This window comes from Aptenodytes patagonicus, chromosome 4 (genome assembly GCF_965638725.1).
Source record: "Aptenodytes patagonicus chromosome 4, bAptPat1.pri.cur, whole genome shotgun sequence".
In the NCBI taxonomy this organism is placed as follows: Eukaryota; Metazoa; Chordata; class Aves; order Sphenisciformes; family Spheniscidae; genus Aptenodytes; species Aptenodytes patagonicus.
The window spans coordinates 10,172,510-10,198,300 of NC_134952.1; the positions used below are offsets into that span (position 1 = coordinate 10,172,510).

At 39.1% G+C, this 25,791-nt stretch overlaps 1 protein-coding gene across 11 annotated transcripts in view; it reads left to right on the forward strand.

Annotated features, from left to right (window-relative positions):
• ADD1 (adducin 1) overlaps positions 1-25,791 on the forward strand; it is a 68,564-nt gene that overhangs the window by 15,065 nt on the left and 27,708 nt on the right. For all 11 annotated transcript variants that reach the window (XM_076335829.1, XM_076335832.1, XM_076335833.1 and 8 more), the window contains exons 2-4: positions 19,822-20,034; positions 21,269-21,431; positions 23,003-23,154. In XM_076335829.1, the coding sequence (XP_076191944.1) occupies positions 19,840-20,034; positions 21,269-21,431; positions 23,003-23,154 (510 nt within the window). In that variant the 5' untranslated portion in view covers positions 19,822-19,839. The remainder of the gene's footprint in view (positions 1-19,821; positions 20,035-21,268; positions 21,432-23,002; positions 23,155-25,791) is intronic.

A 25,791-nucleotide genomic window follows, 5' to 3' on the forward strand; every position in this document is an offset into this window, starting at 1 on the left:
TTATTGTTTTCATTTCACACAGTTCTTTTGCCCATCTCCTTGGAGAGCTGCTTACCAACTTTCAAGGTTTTGTTGAGATCAGTTGGACTTCATGTGGGCAGAAACTGCTGGCATGTATCCGACTGCATGCTGTTTGGGAAATCACAGTAAAAGCTGGGTTTAGAATTCTGGCTTTGAATACCGCGTGCATGTCACTGTTTTGCAATTTCTGATGCCAGTAGCCTTTCAGTGAACTTGAAAGACCTGTACATACGTATTTCAGCAATAAAATAGTGGCAGTAGGATTTCTAGAAAGAGTTCATTTTACAACTTGAGTCAGCAATAAAAGTACTTTGACAGTGCTGTGTGGATTATTCAGGATCCTGTCTGACTCCAGCTGATTTGACACAACTATGTATCCTTGATGTTCATTATTTTAACTTAAATTTCTGTTTCTGGGATTATAAGCCCAATGCTGTCTAGGTGTGATTTTTAGAACACAGTGGGGAAAGGTCTCTGGTTACTACTAGGCAAACATAAACAGGTGTACTGTGGTTTTACAAGTTTTCTAGCTATTGGTAGTGGTGATGTTGAAAAATGGAGGACATTTTGTCCATGGGTAGAAGAGGAGTCGCTTGGATAGGGATCTGAGTAAAAATCAATAATAAAGACAATATGATAGGCAGTGGAGTTGGTTTTAGACAACCAATAATAAGACAGATGTGTAGAAACATAGGGGTTTTTTTACTATTAATCTTCAAATGTTTTTCAGCTAAAATAATCCTTGCCTAAAGAATAGTATTTATGGATGGGTAGTGTTCAGTTTAATCTGAAAGCATGGGGATGTGTAGAACAGGAGCCTTTCATGTTTTACATTGGGACTTGAATTCAGTAAGTGCAGAATGCCCGGAAGCATGATTTCAGTTTTGTTCTTTTGGTTTTAATAATGGTTTTAGTTTAGTTTTGTAAAACATTATAGCCACGCAAAACTATTGGGACCTTCAGATACTCCCGACTGTTCAGGGCAGGTGTGCACCTCTGTCTTTACCTAATGTTTGGGGCTGAACCTTGAGAGAGTGTGTGCTTGGGATTGGTTCTTTCAAAGCTGGATGTGTGGAAGAGTGGGAGGGAAAGCTGATGTCTGTCCCCTAGGATCTCAGGCTGGAGGCTGGAACCAGACCCGTAATGTAAATGGAGCCAGCTTGGCCCCTTCAGTGAAGGCAGCCTTCATGAATGGGCCTACTTTCTAACAGCAGAGCAGAGCATGAGTTGTTCTGTTAATTAGCTAGATTGTGGTGTGCGAGGCTCTACAGCCATTCTAGCAATTGAGCAAGTATCAGGCTTGGGTTAGTCCTTGTCCTGCAATGCAAACAGAATCTTTATGCCATGGTTTGTGCATGTCCTTCTGTTTTATATGTTTTCCTTTATTCTGTTGAATCTTCAGTTGAATAATGTAACTGTCTGGAGACTAGAATGGTCCTAGTTAAGAAATTAAGAAATAGGCCTAGTAGAAAGTGTGAGGGTGGCCATGATTCCTGAAATGTTGATGTCTGGGCTGCTGTAGACAATTGCGTTTGATTCTGGAAGTAACTTCACTAAAATGGCCATTAAACACTGTGTTCGCATGATTACAGTGACTGGAGGAACTGCTGCATTTCTCTGCAGATGTAATTCTGAAACCCTGTAGAGCAAAGTAAATAACATCTTTTTGCCACTGTCAGGTGGAAACAATGAGAGTCTCAGCTGGAGGATAAGTCCTGGGTTTGCATAATGTTAATTTATGCAGCCATGTTCAGTTGTGCAATACTTGCCTGACAAGGGAGACAGTGTGATCAGGAAGATGGTTTTCTCATGGTGTTTCATCTGTTGCAGTGTGGGTGTGCTTGACCCTTGAGGTTTACCCAGAAGTAGGAAACATGGCTGCATAATTTTGGGGTGGCAAGCGCATTCACACTCCCCTGGGAAAAAGAAAAACAGAAATGAGTTGCTCCTAAAATAGAGTTCATGGGGGTTTCTTGACATACTATTTCCTAATACCAAACAAACAACAATCTAATACAGGAAAATGAGTTCAGTAAGATTTTTATCCATAGTTTACACATCTTTAATCTGTAGATTAAAGTTGTCAAGAGCATCCTGAGAGACAGAAAAGAGAATGCTCTTGGATTTGGGAACTGTGTAATGGTATGAACTTCGTCTTACTGTCACTTCTAAGACTTCTATGAAGATAGCGTTAATATCCTTTATATAGGGCATGTATTTTAAATGCTGTTCAGGAATTTTCAGTGTAGGGTGGATGGTGTAAACCACTTTGTCTTCCTAAAATTTTTCATCTACCTGAAGGACTTACAACTGCCTGATCAACTACCATGTAAAGGAGTTTTTTGAATTTGAATGAGCCTGGCTATTAGCTGTCTAATTTGGAAATAGGTTGATGATATATATGTGAGGCTGACGTTTCAAAGCTGTTTTCATGTGCAAGTGCAGTATAAAATCTCACATGGAAAGTTTACATTAAAATTAATACTTAGGCTTGCATTCTCCAAAGATATTTGTTTCCTCCTGCATACAGGCTTTTAAAATTCTGTCCAATTCTACTGTGTCAAGAGACTGAATTGGTCTCATCGTTTATCCGGATTTCCGTCCTTCCCTCCCTCCCCCATTAAAACTGGGAAGTGCTATAAAAGAACTGGGGGGTGCCACCTAGAAAAGCCTCAGCTGAGTATGAATGAGAAATTCATGAAAAATTCAGCATCTCTACTGCCTTCATCTGCCTGATTCAAGCCTACTTGAAATCTTCAGTCTTCATATTAGCCTCTACCTCATTTATGTACTTTGATTCACTCTCTTCTGGCTCAAACTGGTAACACACCCATCAACAACATTTGTGCTGCTTACATATCAAACTTGCTGGTTCCAGCATAATGCCTGCATGCTCTCTAATCGCTGTAGCAATTTCTGAGTTACTTGGATTCTCTGCCAGAAAATAATGGCTGAATTCATGCATCTAGTTATGAATATTCGGGCTAGTTCCATCTCAGAAATCTCAACCAACCAGTTTCATAATAATGCAGGATTTTTTCTTGTGGGGCATCTGCTGCAGGATCTCCAAAGTTACAGGTATATTAATCATAAATTCATCAAGAAACAGTAAGTTCACCTTGTGGCTCTGTTGCCAAGTGGTGGCACGCTCTGTTACTTAGACTCTTAATCCTTCTTTTTGTGATTTCATGATCTTCTGGAGCAGCTACACTAATTGCTTATAACTTGCTTAACATTTCCTGAAAAGCATAAAGAAATTCACGTAGTTCTTGAATTTTATTATTGGGGTTTATTACATAATTTTGAGTAGCAACAAATGCTGCCAGAGCATTCGTAAGATTTATGTCATTGCCTAACAAATCCATCAACAAAAATGGGTTATTGTATAAAAAAGACAGTTTCAGTGTACCTCTGATTCAGATAAAAATTGCATAATGTAGTATAAGCTCTTTAAAAAAAAAAAAAGTGTGTCAAATGTTCTGAAAACTAATTATCACTGTTGATGGATAGGCAAGTTAGATTTTTTTCAAGACCACGTCCCTCGGAGCAGGAGCTCAGAACAACACAAGAAGAGTTAATGAACAGGATGTCTTAGCGTAACAAAAATAGATATCATGTAGTACAATCTAACATTAGTGACACTATTCCTTGTTGTAATGTGTAAGGAACATACTAATACTTTATTTCAGCCTGGAAAGCAAAACTGATATGCTTATGCACTTTTAGTTTGCCCTTGCTTCAATAAGGATGTCTTGTCTCCAAATCAGGATGTGTAAGAGCTGTTACTAAGGTTTAATAATTTCTGGTGAATGAAGAAGTTGAACTAGAGTATTTCGATTTTGCAGTCCTTTTTGCAGAACACTTTTATAAATCCCTAAGCTCTGTTTACACAATCAGAATAAACTGTAAAGCAGAATCTGATAATTCATGTGCTTGATTTTTAGAATTTCAGTTTCTTAGTAGACTTCTGTGGTAAAAAAAAACCTTTTCTGTTTGTTTATTTAACTCCAGTAAGACTAGTCTCCATATTTAGATGTCTTGTGGTTAAAAACCCTACAGAATCTTTTCCTACTCCCCTCTTTAAACATTCCAGTTCCAGCCTCTTAAGGAACAGTAATAGTAAATGGAAAAATTTTCTTTAGGTATGGTCTTTTCCATGCTAGAGGTGAGATTGAGAAGCAGTGCCTTAGTGTCTTTGTTCATACGTGTCCATAGGCAATTCAGAGGGATTGTGGGCATGTCACCTTCACTGTTACTGATCTGTGGGGTTCGTATACTCAGACTGTAAGTGTGGAGTTGTCCTTTACAGTCTGTCATAATTTCCATGGCTGACTTGAACCCTTGGAATACAGTGCATTTAAATTTGCTCTAACATTGTCAATGCAATTGTATTTAAAACTAAAATGACCTGGTCTTTGGGGTTTTTTTGTATCTGATCAGTCTAAGGGTTTATCCCAGGAAGTCTTCTGTTCCAGAGGGTAGTACCTGAATGAGTAAGTCAACAGATTCTTCATTCTAGGTTGAGAGATGTTTTCAGCATTTAACCTGAATTAACTTTAAAAAAACCCCAGCCAAACCCATAAAATAGCTCTCATGCTTGCATAAAGTGAAATTGGAGCTTTAACAAGTCTAGGGCAGTGTTTTTACTATTTATGTATAACTGAGGCAAAAAGACTCTGTAACTGCTTTTCTCTCCTCTGTAAATAAGTAAAGATACAAAATGTCATCCAGCTGTTCTGGAAGAAGTTATTTTTGCAGAATAGTTCAAAGGGTTAAATGACATTGTTCTGTTCATTGCCAACACGTTTCAGAAATCTCATCCCTCGCTATTCAGTCTACGTGAAAATAACTGGATCCTGGCCAAAATGGGGCCACTTTGCCTACACACTGCTGCATTTCAGTTGATCATTTATGCATCATGATACTAATATTTCAGATGTGAATACTTAGTCACTGAAATTTCTTGCATTTTTAAAGTATCAGGGAAGTATCCACCTGTTAAAAAATGAGTTTTAATTTCTTCTGTCATTTGTAGGAGCTTTTGTTATTCACAGCACTTTTTGAAAGCATAGGTTCTGAGTGGCTTCAACAGTGCTGAACATTAAAGATAATTTAAATCTTAAACATAAGTTTTTTGTTTTTTTATATCTGTGATAGCATTGGGTATGTGGGTGGGGTCTTTTTGCTTGCTTGCTTTTTTGTTTTTTCCCAGACACTGATCTGGTATAACCTTTTTGAAAACCCTAACAAACATTTTAATAAAGGTAGATTTTCATGTCCAATTTTAGCATGTCCACTCTCCTTTATTTAAAAAAAAAAAAAAGGTAGCACTGGATAGGTAGTACCATCAGAAAATATTACTTGGAAAACCGTATAGGAAAAGTGAAACAATGCTACTGTGGTCACATTGCATGGTGGAGGGGCCTTGTCCATTTTGTATATTTTGCTGAACCTTGAGGTCAAAAGAAAATCTTGAGGGAAGAAGAAAGCTTCTCTTTCCTCTTGTCTTTGCACCTAGAGCATGTGTGACTTTCCTTTAGACAACTTGCAACTCGTACTGTGTCCTGCATTCCAATGAGCTCTGGAGTCTTCTGCCTTCTGGTAAAGCTGCTTATGAACTCCACAGTTCTCATGCAGTGCTACAGCCTCTCCGCTGCTGTGGGGAAGAGCCTGTGCTGTGTGCTCTTCCTCTCGACCTACTGTGTCAGAAGCATCTCCAAGTTTACGATGGTCAGTGGTAAAACCTTGTCCTCAATTGTAGGTCCTGACCTTGTTCTCATTTCTGTCTGAAGCCACTGGTGCAACCACTGTGCGTCTCCCTGAACTTGCTATTCTGTGAAGCAGCAGTAGACTCTTCTCAGTTAAGTGCCACCTCTATGTAAGCAGATGGCTTTCCTTCCGAGGGACTGTGTGGAGTACTGCTAAGGAATTTGGGGACTTTCATGACTTTAAGTGTGTTGTTCCCTAGGAAAATCTGATTTCAAATGCGTGTATGTGAAAATTATGGAAATCTTCTTACCTGATTTATTACATTGGCAAATTAAACATCTAATTTTGCTTTGGTCAGTTTTGGCTCTTCCTTTGAGAAACGGATGTGTGCATTTGTGTTTTCCACAAATCCAATGTTGGAATTAAAAGTCTAGCAGCTTTTATAACTTCAGTTTAAGGCCAGTGTTCATTTTTGGGTCAGACATGCTGATCGGTTTGTCTCAAGCTTTCTAAATACTTGTTGGATAAAGCTGGGGCCCTGCCCTTGGAAAGCTGGTGATCTTATTTGACCTGTGTTCAAAAATCTGAGGGCACTGGCTTATTGGCATGTTTGGCGTGGGGCTTGGGAAGTGCACGTGGGTTCACAGAAACCTAAAAATAAGCAGTATTTGGGTTAAACCTCTTTATTTGTATGGATTCATGACCCTGATGGCAAAAATAAATGTACATTTGTTTTCTGGTACTGCCGCCACCATCCATGAATATTAATAGTGGAAAAATACTTGAATTTTACATTGTCTTGGCCTCAATACTTTTTGCACAATTAGAGGATGAAAATGAAAATTAGTGACTTGACTCGTTCTTGTGTAGTACTGGGTGGCCTGTGTAGCTGAGTGTGACATCAGTGATGAAATTTAATGTAGCAATGAAGCAGGCTAGGAAAAATACTTGTCACCAATGTTTTCTGTTCAATAAATTTTATAGTTTTGTCAATAAGGCATAGAGAGACCACCTCTCTGGTGCAACCCTTTTTATTCTATAGGCTGTTAAACTTAACTTTAAAAAACATTAACCTAAGCAATTTGGTTTCAGTGCACTAAACTGCTGAATGCATCGAAGAAGCCAGTGAGACAAGCTAAGGTATTTGGGAACTTTTGTAGTTTTTGTCACTGAAATTTCTCAGGTAAGGTATGCCTGAATGATTCGCATAGGAGATTAGCACTTCATGCTTCAGAAGATCATTAAAAAATAGTAAGAGAGGTCCTACCTGAGCTGAGGGAAAATTTGTCCTAATTGCAAGTCTGATCAGTTTGACCTGAGCACAGGAGAAGGATTAAGGAGGGTTTTTGGTTACTGTTTGAGTACTTGTGTCTTCTGTCTGACATTGTCTCCAGCTGTCACCAACCTACCAGCAGAGGAAGGTGCTATTTAAAAAAAAAAAAAAAAAAAAAAAGTGCTAGAATACTAGAAGTGCTTTGGAAGCTGCAAATAACATGAGCATATTGTGCATTTGGGAACTTATTTTTCCCAAAGCCTAAGAAGGAAGGGCGGGTTCATAGATTTCAGAAGCAGACAGGACTCTGATCTCAGTGCAGATAGATAGTAGAAGGTATTCTGGAAGTTGGATTAAAACTTGCATTTTATAAAGATTTTTCAAACCAAAGTTACTGACTCAGTGTTGCGTGTATATGGCTAGGAAACTTCCATCTCTATTCAAGGCCAAATGTGTCTGATAGTCACTCCCAAGTGTTAAATCTCTCCATACTTTTGTTAGCAGGACTGAAAGGCCTCTTCACCTCTATGACCATCTAATGTTTCTGATTAAATGAATAGATCAAGCTACTAATCCCTACTAGTTAGTCTTCTACCCTCTGGATCATTTTTGTAGCCCTTCCTTGAACTCTGATATTTCATGTCTCTTTTTGAAGTGCGTACATGAGAACCAGAAATAATATTCTAGTAGTGTTTTTTTCAAAGTTGGGGAAGATAATTTTGCTACTTTGTATTCTTTGTTGTATTTTACTCTTACGGTAAGTAAGAGTAAAGACCTGGCCACAGCATAATCTTTGCAATTCCTACATAATGATCTATGACAGCGCCTGAATTCAGTTCTAATCTTGCCTTTTCAGCACTGAGTAATTCTTGCTTAATTTTTGTCTCCAGTTGTACTCCTTTGCATAGGCTGTGTTAAATTGAGTTTTGTGATATTACACTATTAATTATGTAATTCTCTGTGGTTTTTACTTGAGAAGCTGTTGTGGTTTAACCTCAGTCAGCAACTGAGCACCACACAGCTGCTCGCTCACTGCCCCCCCCGCCCCCCAAGTGGGATGGGGGAGAGAATTGGAAGAGTAAAAGTGAGAAAACTCATGGGTTGAGATAGGAACAGTTTAATAATTGAAATAGAATAAAATCCTAATAATAATACACAAAGCAAGTGATGCACAATGCAATTGCTCACCACCCGCCGACCGATGCCCAGCCAGTCCCCGAGCAGCGGCCCCCCCGGCCAGCTTTCCCCCAGTTTATGTACTGAGCATGATGTCCCATGGGATGGAATGTCCCTTTGGCCAGTTGGGGTCAGCTGTCCTGGCTGTGCCCCCTCCCAGCTTCTTGTGCACCTCCAGCCTTCTCAGTCCGTAGAGCATGGGAAGCTGAAAAGTCCTTGGCTAGTGTAAGCATTACCTAGCAACAACTAAATCATTGGTGTGTTATCAACATTGTTCTCATACTAAATCCAAAATACAGCACTGTACCAGCTACTAGGAAGGAAATTAACTCTGTCCCTGCTGAAACCAGGACAGAAGCTTCTTTGAATTGGAATTCAGGTTTCTGAAATAAAATTGCAGAGAAATCAACTTCTGTGGTATTTGGCAGATTTTATTTGGCAGTTTAATTACGAAGACTCATTTTGGGGGCTCTTTAAGTCCAGGTTCAACATGCAGCAAATTCAGTTTCAGTCTCAATGTTAGAACAACTTCATAAAGTAAATTTATCTGAAAATCATGATACTGCTCTGAACAATAACACTGAAGCCCATGTTTTTCACTGAACTATAAGGTGTTATTTTCGGGGCCAATAGCCACCAAAGTAGTGAAAAGGAAAAGTGTCTCCACTGCCATTACCACCTGTGACCATTGGCGCTCCTCTGGCAAGAGGCGGTGGAAAAATATATGATAGCTTGCAGAATTCATACTTTCACATTGTGCTTGGAAAAATGCAAAAGTCACTGGTGAAATTCCTGTTTTCTCATTTGCATGCAAGTTTTCTGATACATTTGTGAAGCTTTTAGAGTTTCAGAAGAAAAGCTTAAGGGTGCCTATGGTTTAAGATACTTATGTAGAGTTTCTTTCTGTTATATGAAGTGTGACATCTTATATTATGATTTCTGCTGTCACTGTCCGTAATCTTTCATGAATTTATGCACTGAACACTTCCAGAAACTCTGTATGAGAAGTGAAAGGAACAAGTAGATTAAGTTACTGAGTCAAAGAAGTGAAAGCAAGGTGATTTTCATATTGATAAGTTGGTTTGAAACTGTTAGTCTTTAGCAAATTCTTGGAGGCTAGAAATGGCTGTTCTGTTGTTTGTTGTGTAAACTGCTTAGCAGGAAAATCAGAGAAGGAAATGATCTGAAGAGGCAAAGGGAAGTTAAAAGGCTAGGACTGGGAAGAAACCGGGGACCTGGTCAATAGGAGGTATGAGTTAACAGTTTCAAGAGTCATTCCCTTTTTAATCTTATTCCTAGTCCCATTTTTAGACTGGGATTTCTTCCCATTTTTAATTAGCTTGGAATGAGCTGTTTGCTGGAAATTTGGTCTTTCTAACATAAATTAATAAATCATGTTAGAGAGGGTTTAACATAAAAATGGTACCAATGGTGAGCGTAGGCTGCAACCGTACCTTCCAGTGTGGCCAGTGCCAGTCACTGAGGGGAGGAATAATGCTGTGTGCTGCCCTGTTCCTCCTTGTGCGTCATTCCCAGCTTCCTGTGGAGTCTGATCTCTGGCATACAATGCTTTTCCAGGTCAGGGAGGGGAGGTATACTTCTAGTATAGTTTTAATGCTGGCTTCTCCCCTCTTCTGTTTGCAAGGACTGGATTATGTATTCTGAGCCATATATATTGAAACTTCTGCAGAATTTAGACAGCTGTATTTGAACAATATTCCAGCTGAATCTGCCCAGCTAAATTCTGGCTTAAATTTTAGGTGGGCTTATGCTACATAGAATCATAGGACATAGAACAGCCCAGGCTGGAAGGGCTCTTGAAAGATCATCCGGGCCAATGTGTTGTGGGAGAGGGAGCCTGATGAGATTATCCAACCCCCTGCCCAGTCGCATCTTGAAAACCTCCAGTTGATAGGGACTCCACCATGTCCCTGGGGAGGTTGTTCCAGTGATTGATTGTTTTCAGTGTAAAAGATTTCTTTATTATATCAAGACGAAACCTCTCCTGGTGCAACTTGTACCTGTTTCCCCTTGTCCTCTCCATCTGGCTCCTTGTGAAGAGAGAGCCTCCATCCTTTTTGTAGCCACCCTTCACCAAGGGCAAGTCCTGCCTGACTAACCTAGTGGCCTTCTATGATGGAGTGACTACATCAGTGGACATGGGAAGGGCTACGGATGTCGTCTGTCTGGACCTCTGTAAGGCCTTTGACACAGTCCCCCACAACATCCTTCTCTCTAAACTGGAGAGGTATGGATTTGATGGGTGGACTGTCTGGTGGGTGAGGAATTGGTTAGATAGTCACATCCAGAGGGTAGTGGTCAACGGTTCAATGTCCAGATGGAGATTGGTGACAAGTGGAGTCCCGTAGGGGTCCATATTGGGACCGGTACTGTTTAATATCTTCATCAATGACCTAGACAGTGGGATCGAGTGCACCCTCAGCAAGTTTGCAGATGACACCAAGCTGAGTGGTGCGGTCGACACGCCAGAGGGATGGGATGCCATCCAGAGGGACCTGGACAAGCTCAAGAAGTGGGCCCATGTGAACCTCATGAGGTTGAACAAGGCCAAGTGCAAGGTCCTGCACCTGGGTCAGGGCAACCCCCGATATCAATCCAGGCTGGGGGATGAAGGGATTGAGAGCAGCCCTGCCAAGAAGGACTTGGGGGGACTGGTGGATGAAAAGATGGACATGAGCCAGCAATGTGCACTCACAGCCCAGAAGGCCAATCGTATCCTGGGCTGCATCAAAAGAAGCATGGCCAGCAGGTGGAGGGAGGTGATTCTGCCCCTCTACTCTGGTGAGACCCCACCTGCAGTACTGCGTCCAGCTCTGGAGCCCTCAGCACAGGAAAGACACAGACCTGTTGGAGTGGGTCCAGAAGAGGCCCACGAAAATGATCAGGGGGATGGAACACCTCTCCTATGAAGAAAGGCTGAGAGAGTTGGGGTTGTTCAGCCTAGAGAAGAGAAGGCTCCGGGGAGACCTTATTGCAGCCCATCAGTACTTAAAGGGGGCTTATAAGAAAGATGGCGGCAAACTTTTTAGCAGGGCCTGTTGCGACAGGACAAGGGGGAATGGCTTGAAACTAAAGGGGGGTAGATTGAGACTAGATGTAAGGAAGAAATTTTTTATGCTGAGGATGGTGAAGCACTGGCACAGGTTGCCCAGAGAGGTGGTGGATGCCCCCTCCCTGGAAACGTTCCAGGTCAGGTTGGACGGGGCTCTGAGCAACCTGATCTAGTTGAAGATGTCCCTGCCCATGGCAGGGGGGTTGGACTAGATGACCTTTAGAGGTCCCTTCCAACCCAAACTGTTCTGTGATTCTGTGAAAACAGTGATAAGGTTCCCCCCCGAGCCTTCTCTTTTCCAGGGACAAAGGACCTAACTTCTTCAGCCTTTCCTCGTAGAGCAGGTTCTACAGTCTTTGATCATCTTCATGGCCTTCCTTTGGACCCTTTCCAGTCTGTCTGTGTCTTTTCCTGAGTTGTGGAGACCAGAACTGGACACAGTACTCCAGGCGTGGCCTGACAAGCGCTTGGTAGAGTGAGATGATCATGTCTCTTATCTCTGCTGGTAATGCCCCTGTGGATGCAACCCAGGATCCGATTTGCCTTCGTTGCTGCAGCGGTGCACTGCTGACTCCTGTTCAGTTGTTGTCCACCAGGACCCCCCGGGTACCTTTCAGCAAGGCAGCTCCCCAGCCACACAGATCCCAGCCTGCACTGGGCTCTTTGGTTGTGTTGTCCCAGCTGCAGGACCCTGCACTTGTCTCTGTTAAACTCCATTGTGTTCTTGCTGGCTCACTCTTCCAGCCTGTCCAGGTCTGTCTGTGAGATGGCTTTTCCTTCTGACATGTCCACCTCACCACCCAGTTTGGTGTCATTAGCATACTTGGTGATGGTGCTCTCAATCCCATGACCCAGATCATTTATGATGATGTTGAACAGCATGGGGCCCCGTATTGATCCCTGGGGGGACCCCACTTGTGACAGGCCGCCAGCCTGAGTAAAAACCATTGATCACCACTCTAAGTGTGACCCGTGAGCCGGTTTCCTGCCCTTCTCGCAGACCACCCATCCAATCTGTATCTTGCCAGTTTGTCCAGGAGAAGGCTGTGGGAAACAGTGTGAAATGCCTTGCTGAAGTCCAGGAGAACAGTATCCACTGCTCTCCCCATGTTGACAGAAAATGTTATTTTGTTGTAGAAGGTGATCAGGTTAGTCTGACGTGATTTGCCTTTGGTAAATCCATGCTGGCTTTTCCCAGTCACCTGCTTCATTTGACTTCGGTAAAGCTAGACAACAATTGCATTGTTTCACAACCTGACCTAGTTATCGCTGTGCTTTACCTGTGGTTCTTAAATGTTCTCTTAACACAGCAGCCTAGAAAACCTGATTATTCGTGGGTTACCAAAAGTACTTTTTGAAGTTTTGTTTCTAAAGATACATACTTTCCAAGTTGGTTTTTTTTTGGGGGGAGGGGTTGGGCTTTGGGGGTTTGTTTTTTGGTAAAAGGCCTACAGCAACTGCTATTTTGACAGTTCTGTTACATAGATTCTTGCCCTTCATAAGCAGTTGGAGTTTTATGTCTAATTTGAAGCAGGTTTCTAGCTTTATTCTTTGTTCTTAACCATTTTAAGAGATGTTTTAATGTACGTATTGGAAATAATATGATAAGAAATGTTGATGACCTTCAGTAGTCAAGTAATACTGTGTCTTAAAAACTGATATCAATGTTCATTGTTTTGTATGTTTTGAGGTGTCAGGTTTGCCCAAATGAAGTTTTTCTGGTTCTGTAATGTAACCTTGTGATCACTCATAGCCCACTGTGCTAGGCTCTGATTTCAGTGTTTTGGAGAAGGTGAAAATAGGAAATAATTGCTGACAAAGTAGATGCATTTCAAGGAAGTTTTTGTGACTTGGTCTAATTTTTTTTTTCTTTTCCTTGTTCTCTAACACGGTTTATTTCTTGAACTACTGTCTTAGATACTAAGGCATGGTATTACAGATATAAAATGTAATACTTTTGGTCAGATGAACTTTTTGTTTGATTTCTCTAAATTTTTGGAGTCCAGTATTTAACTTGCAGTATCTCTGTTAATAAGCAGGATGATGGTGCCTGCATTCAGTACAAGATAAATAACTTCTTGTTCATTAAATAGTCTCTTCCTGTTTGAAAACAAAGAGCAGAGGAAATTTTGAAGATGCGTGAGGTAGGAACATTTGCTAAAAAAAGAATATAATTGTTCGTGATGTTAAGTACGTTGTCTAGTAAGTACTACAGTCATGATTTACTTTCTTTGTTCTTAGACTTCCTAAGATAGTGCCAGCTTTTCCTTTTAAAAGTTCAGTAGGAAACATTTGAAATGGCAAGAACAAATCCAGTGTCATTGGTGCCAAAGTGTTCTCACTGAAGATGATGGAAATCATAGCGCAAATCTCAAATAATTTCCCTATTACAAAGTTATATTAATTTTTTTAAGGAAAAAGTTTGGCAAATGTTATTCTAAAGTCAAGGAAAACTGGAAAAAATACAGAAAGTGCCAGAATATTGAGTGAAGTGGTAACAGTGCAAATTTATGAACAGGTTTTTTTGCAGATACCAAGTGATAATGATACTTTATTTTCTGCAGATGGATGTTCTGCTTCCTCGCCATCTCCTCACCAACTCAGTTTTTACACGAACTCGGTCTGTTCGCAGTGGCTTAGTTACCTCTCGGGTTTCTTGCTGCCCACAGTGCAGCACCACCCCAGTGCTGCCTGGCCCTTTCCCTTCCTCTTCCTCCCTCCTCTTGCCTCATGACTTCCCTGTGCAGTAATTTCAGCTCTGTAGCTTTCCACAGTCCCCCTGACTCCCTTTCCTGGGCCATAAAACTATTGTCTTTTCTCTATTCTTTCCCTGTCCTTTTCTGTTTGCATCCAAATAGAGCTCCCTTCCCTCCCTCTGCCAGCACACTGCCTGATTTGTCACTTGCATGAGCCTTTTAGGTAACTCTTACTCCTCAAAGACTGCTGATTGCACAACAGTAAAGAAAAGTTATTTTATTTAAATTTGTTTTGCTACCCCCTTGTCCCTTCCCCAGTAGCTTCTTGTCAAATCTGTTTTTACCTCTGTTAGACTTAGTGGTGTAGTTCTGGTGTGAGAGGAGATAACTTGTTGAAAGAACTGTCAGAAAGAATTGGATACAAAGCAAATTACTATGTCGTTGTCAAAATAGGTCTCAGAAGCTATATGTTCTGAAAATGGGTACCCTCAATCTTTGTTGCTAGTGACTGGGATTGTATCAACAGTTGAGAAGTGTGCTGCCCGTTTACTTTGCAGATTTGACCAAGGTCCCACAGATGTTTTGCTTGCTTGCATGTTATTTTGTACAGAGAAATTGTAAGCTACCAGGAAGAGGGCAGGTTTTTGTTTTTGTTTTTTCTCTGAAATGACTTGATTTTGTAAGGTTTTGATCAGATAGCTCTCCTAAACTTAAAAATCATATAACTGTAGGGGTTTTTTTTGCCTGTGCTGCCTGTTGGCAGCGTATTTTGACTTTTTTAGAAGTCTTTTAGGTTCCCTTGTTGTCTTGTCACAACCTCCTTCCTGCTCTCAGAGTGTTTTTATTCTGAATTGGCCTCAGCAAACTTAAAGCTTCATTGGTGTGAAGAGGTGTGCTCAGTCCTTTGGTGGCAGTGAGTCTTTAGATTAGGTCAAATACCATCAACTGCAGCCTTAGTAAAAACAATTTCCTCTGGGTGTGGAGGAGCAAAAAATAACCCATTACAAGTTATTACAAAACAAAACCAACCTTTAAGTGATTGCAAAAATTCATTTCCTCCAAGAAATGTAGTTAGCTGGTCCCTGCTAGCATACATGTTGTGAGACATTTTAAATTTTCTCAGGGTTCCCATAATATTCATGATGATGATTCAGGTGAGAAACACTGAACCTATGAACTACCAGATCTGTCCCAACTTCCAGGTATTGAAATGAGTTTAATATTAAAGTTTTAAATATGTTTATTAACTACAATGAGATCCCAGCCCAAATCCAATGTTTTTTTGAATTATTTTATATAATTTTTTAGATTTAAGGGGGGGGTTATGTGCCCTTAAATTATTGTAGATTCTTATTGGGTATTATTCACTGTCTTACTTGTTTAAATTTTATTTAACTATATGTGCATCATCTAACTCTCCAGATTGAGTACTGGGGAACGTAAGCTGTTTAAAAACTGAGATTTTTCTTCTTTCTGGATGTTAACATGAACAATTTTATGGCATCCCTGTTCTAAAACTTTCTTCTTTTGTTTAAACTTAACTCTGTAACACCACTTCCTCATAGGTGAATCCTGTGATGAAACTCTCTTGGGTTAGAAAAGGATGGGGAGGAAGGGGATTTTGAAAGATGAAAGTAACCCGAAATATTAATACTAATTTCAGAATCTTTTTTGTAAACAATGCTCAGTATCTGTAAATGCGCTATGAATTTTATAAAGCTGGTTTCCTGACAAAAAATGTATTTCATGAACAACCTGTTTATAGTACTTGCCATACACGTGCCCTGTGATAAATACGATATTCTGTGAGTTGGCTTGGTGGCTCTCATCTGATGTGGTGGTTTATTGAAATTTCTGTTTATACGTACATGCGTATTAAAGAATGGATCTAATTGCTTCAGTTACTGTAAGGTGTGATTTGGAGTTTATGAATGTCCCCCCCAGTAATACATGCTGTTCCCTCTGACTGTCTCTCTATATTTGAAAACAGCTGCTTTGGAGAGAAGGGCTTTTTATGCACTTACATTTTCCAGCCATGGCTTTTTCAGTTAAGGGTGTGGCTTTTTCTGACACAGTTGTGTTAGAACAGGCTCTTGCATAAGAACACTTATCATGGCAAAAACTCCCTTGACATTACAGCTTATCTTACTTGGGGTCTGTAGTACACTACCTCGGAAAGGAACTGTCTGTACTGAAGAGTTGCGAGTGTGAAGACGGTCTTAATTTTTTCTTTTTTTTACTGTCTGGGCAGCCTGTTGTGATTTTCAGTGTGACTTTCCTGTTTATAGAACCATTGGCCATTCCCAGTGTGTGTTCAGTTTAACTGTTCAGATTCCTTTTCATTTATCAGTATCCATATTACTGAAGCTCTTACTGGAAAGTTCATCGTGCCTTACTCCCAAAGGGCCTTCTGAGGAAAACTCAAATTTTAATGGCTTATGCAAAATGTTGTCACACACATCTGTTTCTAATAAAAAAATCAATGCCTTTATCATCAGTAGCTGACAGCCATTAAAATAAACAATTACTATTACAGTGACATTAACACAGTTAATTACTAGACCTTGGGCAGGGGGGATGCCATTAATTTTGGGCATCTACAAAACTGAGCTATGAAAGTGATATTTAACCTTAGATATAAAATGATCACTTAATGTTAAACATTGAATTCCCTGTTAAATTATTGCCACTACATAGTGGTGAAGCAGTAATAGCTTTGCAGGACCTTCTTGAATGGCATCTTATACTTGGGTGAAGGAGTAATACAACTTTGGCAAGACACTGTGATCCCATTGTAATGTTGCCTGTGCAGGCTGTTAGGGACCAACTTCTTTCCAGTGTGAGTAAGAAACAGTGAAGAGAAGTAATTATGTATATAATTCATTTGGAAATAGCTTTTGGTACTCTGAAAGTGAGATGGAATTAGTGTAAATAATTAAATGCAAAATTATGTTTGCAGATGTGTGTACACTTATTTAAATAAGATTGCACATACATGTATACACAAAATGCAACATTACACTTAAATATATTCTGGAAGTTGAATGCTTCAGCTGGCAGGAACAGGCCATTGTTCTCTGCTGCTGCTGGTGGTGGTGGTGGTAAGCGTGAACTTGATAGTTTTCCTGTGATTTGCTTTGAAGTAAATACACATTTGGGGCTGTACTCAACAGAATGCAGTATGAATTCTGAACTACTTGAGCGATTTGGTTTGTCTTTATTTGTGGGCTTGTGCTGTTTCTAAACTCTGATTCCTTGTGATAAGCAGAGGGTGGTGAAGTTCAGACTTAGATTGGGCCAAGTGAGATGGTATTGTCAGAGAGTAACCCATGTGTTTGGATCTGCTAACTGTCATTTTTCAGCAAAAACCTGGATGTAGAGGCATCAGGATAGCTAATAGAGCTCAGAAGAGGGGTTGTGGAAAGTGGTAGTGGGCCTTCAAAAGCATTTTTGGGGTATGAAATAGCAGATGGTGCAGGCTGGAGGTTGTGATGAGAAAGAGAATATAGAGGGTGTGTGTTAGAGATCTGAAGGTGCCAAAGGAGAGGTGGCTCCTTTGCTATAACTTAACTTGTTTAAAACTTTCTAGGTCTACCTTAAAAGGCTTTCCATGCGGATAAAAGCATTATTTCTTCTCATTATACTCTATATTTCTTCCTGGGTTGAGAAAAACTAGTAATTAAAAGAAGTTATAATAAAAAATATGTGTATGTGCTTGCTTACTTAGGAAAAAAAAAAGAAAAAAAAGAAAAAATCTGACCATGACTCTTAAAGCCTAAACTGATTGGTTTAAAATTAAATACTTCAAACAGTGCAGAGGCGTCTGTGTGTGTTGATTTAGCAACTCAGTGAGTAGAAATCACTGAGCATCTAAAACTCGAGTGTCTTAAGTGCTAACATAGATTTTGATAGTAGTAGCCTCTTCTGCAGAGTCAAGGAAAATACTTTGCTTTTGCTCATTGTGTTCAACTGTCTCAGTTCAGTGATTTGTTAATTCTGAAATAAGAGACGAATTGAGTTTTGAAACTTGCTTACTAATGTAAGAATTAGAGGATGAGATCTGCTAATTCTGAAGTCTTGAACTAAATTTTCTTCACTGCAATGATTTTAACATAATCTGCATTTCAAAATAATTTATGTAAACTTGCCTTTTCTGTGTGGATCCACATCTGAGGTGGTTTTAGCTAATAAATATGCAAGTAAATTCCTAATCAAATTAAAATCCACAAGCAAGTACGGTTTAAGATGAGTCACTAAGAAAAATCTAAAAATAGTAAAAGAATAGATACCTATATCAAAATTTACTAGTTAAAACATGTAGAAAATTAATCATGACTTAAAGGAAGATACATACAATCTTTCCTACTACATAGCAAAAAGAATTGTGATGACTTGATAATATCAGCAGATCTTAATGGTACTAATCCTTGCAAAACTGAAGATGCATAATGAAATTGACTGTTTAAATCGGGGTTCTCCTTACTGTGCGAACCCCAAATCTAAATCGGTATTACTGAAATTAGTCTGTTTCACCTTACTGGGACAGGGAGCTGGATTCTGCTACTTTATTCTCTTTATCTATTCTTGCACCTCCAGGAAAAGACCTACTAGCTTTTCTTGGCTCATTTTCTAAGAAAAAAGTTGCTAAATGTCATGATGGCAAGGGATTTCAACCTTGCGTATTTTGTGTATAATGTAAATAATTGCAGTTTGCTGAACTAGGAAGCCATTCAAAGTTAAATATTCTTATTACAGTTCAGTGAAGTACAGTTTGTTAATGACATTTTGTTTAATCATGTACGATATGCAAAGAAAACAAACCTTTTCTGAAAAAGCTTAATTTTAATTTGATATGTCAGATGATCAGGAATCAGAGGTTTGAGTCTCAAGGTGTTGCAAGGGTGGCTTTATTGAACTGGTTGCTCATCAGCAGAAGGCTTCAAAAAATCTTTTAAAAAGGATTTTGGAACAAAGGTTATAATATTGTGCCCAGTAAACCGAGATAATGTTACTCAAAGGGGTTCCTGTGAGGGAAAGAAGGATGTGTGTATGAGCAATACCAGCTGAGTTTCCAGCCTTTCTAGTAGATACATGCAATTGCTGATTACAACATGTAAAACTGAAATGAAACCTGGCCAGTGTGGGGGGGTTGTGTTTGTGTGTGTGCTTTCCAGATTCCAAAAACCACATGCTAGTGTAGTGATGTGCATGTTGTTGAATGAACCTAAAATAAATATATTTGTGAAAAGCACGCCTCAGTTTGTAGTGTCAGTATTTCTGAGTTTGTCTCCAGAAATGTGTTCGCAATCTGAGCATGTTTTGGTGGGGTTGATTCTTCATATTAATGAACATGTGTAATACCCTATTATCCGTAATGATTTAAATTCTGATTTGTACAATATTCTTTATGTCTGCTTTAACTTTTTAAGTAAAAAAAAAAAGAAAAAACCATACAACAAAATCCCCCAAACCAAAAAAACCCAAAAGACCTCATGTGTCTTGAACTTCTCTGTCGTTGTCTGTGAGAAGGTTTGAAGGACTTCCGTGCTTCTGAAAATCAACCTGTGTAGACAGCTTAAAGAATAGGAGGTAGTTTAAATGGGAACTGTTGTGTTAGTTTTGTGACATGTACATATGTAGCATATTTGACTTTGCATATATGTTAGCCTACTTTTCTAATCTTGTATTTTAAAATCTTTTTTCTCCTCTAAAATATTGCTATCCAATTGCATAAACATGGTTTCTGTGTTTGGGAAGCCATGCTAATTTTAGATGGATTTGAACTGTTACTCTGAAACAAGAAACACGTATGAAGTTCTTAATTATTTCCTTGCTTGATTTATTTATTCCTCCTCTCTGCCCCCTCTTCATAGGTTCCTTAAAACTGTGCTATGAATGGTGATTCTGGTGTGGGGGTGGTGACTTCACCACCTCCAACAACAGCCCCTCATAAAGAGAGGTATTTTGATCGAGTTGATGAAAATAATCCAGATTATTTGAGAGAGAGGAATATGGCACCTGACCTTCGCCAGGATTTTAACATGATGGAACAGAAGAAGAGAGTCTCCATGATTCTTCAAAGCCCAGTAAGAAAAGAAAATGCTCCAACTTTAAAGTGATAAATTTATTATCTCTATTTTTAATATCCCTATGGAATTGGAGAAGTTTGTGGTATCTTAGATCCATTTGATCTTTTTTCTGGTTGGCCTTTCTTCTAAAGTATCCTAATTGTAGCCTAATTTTTCCTCCCGTTACCTGGTTGAATTTTTATTGTCTATGCATGAAGCAGCTCCTCAGTCTTGCTTTCAGAATTCTCTGTGTAATTGTCAACGCTCTTTCATATTGTCCATCTAGTCCTGGTCAGATATTTTTTCACTTGTTTCATATATTTAGTATTTATTTAAACACTGAAATTAAGTACCTCTTCTAAGAGTTGCTTATACAAGGCAGGCCTGTCCTGTGCTCTGTTTTTCATGCATGATGCTGAAATGGTGCACAATAATAAACTGTGAATGATTGAAATACAATATTAAAGATGTTTCCCTTAGGGAGAACTTACATAAAGCAAAATTTCTCTCATAACATTTGTTCCTTTTGTAATAACTGATGGGTGACTTTAGATACAAAACATTTCATGACACAACTTCATTAAGAATAGGGATGTAGTGGTATATTTACAGTTTTTTCCATGTGAAATCAACACATTTTATTTAGATTCACTTAACGACTGGAATACTTCTCTTTCAGTACAAATTCCAGTGTTCTTGTCAAAAGCAGCAGCTACCAGCAATAGTAAAAAATCTTTTCTTCCTTTCAAAGTTAAAACTAAGAAAAACCCAAGACCAAAAAGAAAAAAACCAGGAAAAAACTAAACAAAGTCTTGTTTAAACATATTTTAAAAATTCAATGGCTATTCCTTCCTGTGTTCCTGGATGCCTTCTTGGCTCTCAGTTCCCTGTGAGCCACACTGATAATTTTCCTTCTCTTTTCTGGTTCTACTACTTTTCCTTTCATGTTTTGTGTTCAAGTTGATTGTACATCCTGCTCCTTCTTCCAGAAATCCATATTAGTAGGCTCAATGAGTTTTGGTGTTACTTGAAGAGAGAATGCTGGAATTTCCATTCACAAAAAAAATAAGCGACTCGTATCATTGGAGCTCTAGGGAGCAACATTTTCAAGTAACATTATGCACCCAGTAATTCTGCCCTGAGCTGTTTTTCAGAAGTATAGGATGTTCCATCAAGTGCTAAAAAGAAGCTGTGTGTGAAAGGTTGAAGTTCGTTTGAACATGCTTTACAATATGCAATGTCCTGTTGCTAGGCTTTTTGTGAAGAACTGGAATCTATGATTCAGGAACAGTTTAAGAAGGGGAAGAACCCAACAGGTTTATTGGCTTTACAGCAGATTGCGGATTTCATGACAACGAATGTACCAAATGTCTACCCTGCAGCACCACAAGGCGGAATGGCTGCATTGAACATGAGTGAGTGCACCTTAACTTATAATAGTTGAATTCTTTTTTTTGAAAGGCTTAAAATGAACACAGTGTGAATGACATGAAAAATGCTGTGAAGTTCAAATGCTATCCTATTCTGCTCACAGGAACATTGCAAACATAAAATGAATTGATTAGTTTCTAATGCCACAGTGATATGCGATGTGACTCATTTATATAATTTATATCAAAAGCTATTTCAAGTATGGTATCTTAATTGAAAAGTAAGCGTGATAAGTCAGCACTAGTAAAAAAATTAAAGATTTAAATATTGCTAATGTTTACCACATGGACTGTCTGCTGGAAAATGAAACGCTCATTAGTAGTCTAGTAACAGTGACGGTCTTTAGAAACGAATTATTTTTGCCATTGAAACACCGTTTGCAGCTTTCTTCTGTGAAGTTAAGCTATAGACAAGAAACATCAGCAGGAAAAACAAGGAAAACAAAAATGAAAATGTGCAAATACATTCATGAAAATGATCGGGGGATGGAACACCTCTCCTATGAAGAAAGGCTGAGAGAGTTGGGGTTGTTCAGCCTAGAGAAGAGAAGGCCTCGGGGACAGACCTTATTGCAGCCTGTCAGTACTTAAAGGGGGCTTATAAGAAAGATGGGGACAAACTTTTTAGCAGGGCCTGTTGCGACAGGACAAGGGGGAATGGCTTGAAACTAAAGGGGGGTAGATTGAGACTAGATGTAAGGAAGAAATTTTTTATGCTGAGGATGGTGAAGCACTGGCACAGGTTGCCCAGAGAGGTGGTGGATGCCCCCTCCCTGGAAACGTTCCAGGTCAGGTTGGACGGGGCTCTGAGCAACCTGATCTAGTTGAAGATGTCCCTGCCCATGGCAGGGGGGTTGGACTAGATGACCTTTAGAGGTCCCTTCCAACCCAAACTATTCTATGGTTCTATGTGCACACAGGTTTTGTGTTAAGATTATATAAATCTTTGCCTGTGCTCCAAAATAAATCCGTAGTTTAGACTGTAGCGTGGCCTGGTTCTGCTTTATCACAGTTACTTTTAACCACATTTCTAACTGCACTGTAACTAGAACTACAGTATTTGTAATTATTTACCATAATCCTCCTCTCTAGCTTGTACTTAATGTTTCCTATTTAAATGAACTTGTGTGTGTCTTTTTAGGTGTATAATTCTCCTTTTCAGGAATACCAAATCATGTATCTCAAAAAGTGGAATATTTGGGGTTACATTTTTCTGTTAACAATGAAGTTGTATTTTACAGACAATCATTAGTTTGAGAGAGGAAAAAAAAATATTTTGCTAAGGAATGCACTGTCACCTTAGCACTAATGAATATTAAGTAAGGAAACAAATGCTGAGTCTACCGAAGATAAATTACCTTGTCCAAGACTGTCATTATATTTGTGTAATATATATTAGGCCACTATAGTAATTAAAGTTTGCTATCCATTTCTTAGGTTAATATGTTGATATAAATTAGTAGGAACAGCCACTATAATAGCGGTGCATGTTGTTAGGTTTTAACTGATGTTGAACGCAACCCCCCTTGTGCTTTTTTACTCCTTCTCCTTTTCAGGTCTTGGCATGGTGACACCAGTGAATGATCTGAGAGGATCAGATTCCATTGCTTATGAAAAAGGGGAGAAGTTGTTACGATGTAAATTGGCGGCTTTCTACAGATTAGCAGATCTCTTTGGCTGGTCTCAGCTTATTTACAATCATATAACAGTGAGTATTGAATCAACAGATAACAGAATCAATTGTTTTAACATACAAGAGAATTGCTTCCCTCCCCCATCTGTCATTTGCTCTTTGTGTGGAAGAGGAGCGAAGTGGTATTGAAAGCAGTATAATAGTGAAGAGATTTGTCATTGCATCTCAAGAATAAGAACTGGAACAGCTTGGATGTCAGCTACTAAAGCCTGAATAGAGTCTTAAGAGAGTGTACATGAAAGTTCTTATGATGAAATTAAGATTCCTGAAAGCCTCAGTCTTTTAGTATCTTAAATGCTTTGAATAATTGTATGTTTTATTCTGCAAGGTTATGCCTTGGTTTTCTTGCTAAGTACAAAAATATCTTCTTATTAGTCATGCAGTTGAATTTTATAATTCAAGGTACCAACCTTTTTGAAAAAGAAGCCATAGTATTTCTGAACATGAGCAAGCTACTTAGCTTAATGTAGTGTGCCAACAATTTTCCTTGTGACTGAGTAATCGCTGGCATCCATAAAAATAATGACAAGGAGGTCAAATCAAGGAGGTTTTATATGCCAGAAGAATGATCAACATGAGTCTCATGAGTAAAGTCACAGCTGTGGTGTGCAACTCAGTCAATTGTTTTCCTAACAGAGCTGAATTGTTTTTTTTCTACATAGTAGAGGTTGTCCTTTATGTATTTTCAGTTCTTCTAGTTGCAGTGTGAATGAGATATGGTAATTTTTTTTATTACTGCTTTTTGAGATTTCAAGGTATATTATTTGTGAACCGATGAAGATAAGTGATATGGGTAGGCATAGGATCAAGGCAATGTTGGTTAGATCATTTGGTTCCTTTAGTAAGGGAACGTATCCAACATAATGGTTCTTGTAAACAACTCTGTGCCACCCCCTGATTTTTCATACGTGACAGGAGAATAGATTTTGTAAAAGGGACATTAATGTGGTAAAAAGATCACTAGGCAAGCAGGTTTGGAGATGGCTTTCTAGTGTAAAGTTCAGCCCTGGGAATGTTTATGCATTTAGATAAAAAGGTAAATGTAATAAAGAGCGGCATGCTTAGGGAAGTGGTTAAGGCAAGGGCATGTGAATTGGGGTGGAATGTCTCAAGTTTGCTTTCTTTTGGTGGGGGGGAAACACAGGAAGATTAGATAATGGTGATACCAGTTGAGGTGGAATACAGCACTTCGAGTATGAGATTCTGAAAGTATTTTAGATAGTTTTGAAGGGCAGAATGGTGCTGGAAAGCTCTTGGTTAATGGTTTGTCACCAGCAATCACAAGTCATAGTTCACCCATCTTTTACAAACTCCTCCAGTGAATAGCATTCTAAAAGGTGACTAATAGATATAATTTACCTTCAGAAGCTGATAGAGAACAAGGTTGTTATATTTACAAGACAGTCTTGTCTTTGTTCCGTACACCCATACATTAAGTAGTAGTGTGGTAGTAAGGCATTCCTTCCGAATATGGTGAATGCCTACCACTTCATGCAGAGCTGGAGTTTGACTCCAGGTTTTCAGGTTTTTGTGAGTGGATGCTATAATTACTAGATGACTGCATTCAAGTTAAAAGCTGCCAGTGCACTTCTTAAGAGAAAAGATACAACAGCCTTCTGTGAGGGGCATAAGCCTCTGTGTTAGAGGAGAAAGGAATTGTGAGGATATGAGAGTGTATGCCAATCTGGGCATATCGGGGAACTGGGTGGAGTATCTTTGCTTTTCTGGATCCTTATCAATCGCTGACAGCTGCTGTGTGTGGAATTGTTCAGACTGGTGTAGTCCTGATGCGGAAGCAGAATTACAGAGCATCAAGAGCTTTCATGTCAAGTACAATAATGTAGACTAAACTTGGGTGCCTCCAGGGTTAGGCAGAATTTGAGATTACAGGTTTACAGAAGGTACACATCATTCACCAAGTCTTGGTTTGCTTTGAGGGCACGAGCTGTTTATTGGATCTAATCGTAAAGTAAGGTGGTTTGTGAGCCTTGCTGCTTGTTTAATTACGTTTGAGCTTTCTTACTAGCTTTTGGGGCATTTTGAATAATACTTGTTCTTTGTCTTGCATAAATAAGTAAAAGGTATTCTAGATAATTTACAATTCTTTAATGGACGACTATTTTGGTGATTCATAAATACAGGTTAGCTTGAACTAACTGGTGCAGTTTAAGGCTCTTATGCTATAGCATGTTACCAGCTGGTTGTAAAGGAAGCTAGATTTGTACCAGAAGCTTTTGGATGATTGATCAACTACTTATTTTAGAAACTTTTTTCCCTGCAGTAGAACTGTATCAAAGTATATATGTATTTGAATTTGCAAGTGGTAGAAGACGTGAGGGAGCATAAAGTAGCTGCATCTCAGGGAAATGGAAAACTCATAAATAAATAAAATTTTAAAAACATTAAAAATAAATCAAACACAAAAACTGGGTAGACTAATAGCAAAATAGGGAGTTGTTTCATGTATCCAGTAAAACACTTGAAGCCTTTTAATTCTGCACTGAGACACACATAAACTACCGAGCTGTCCCTGTCCTGTACTTCTCATTGTACAGACTTTAAACAGATGCATCGCAAGATGTGAATGGTTTGAAGTCAGAATTATTTTTGTATTAGAAACTCCTGATTGTGTGAATTAGACAAAAGAGCAAA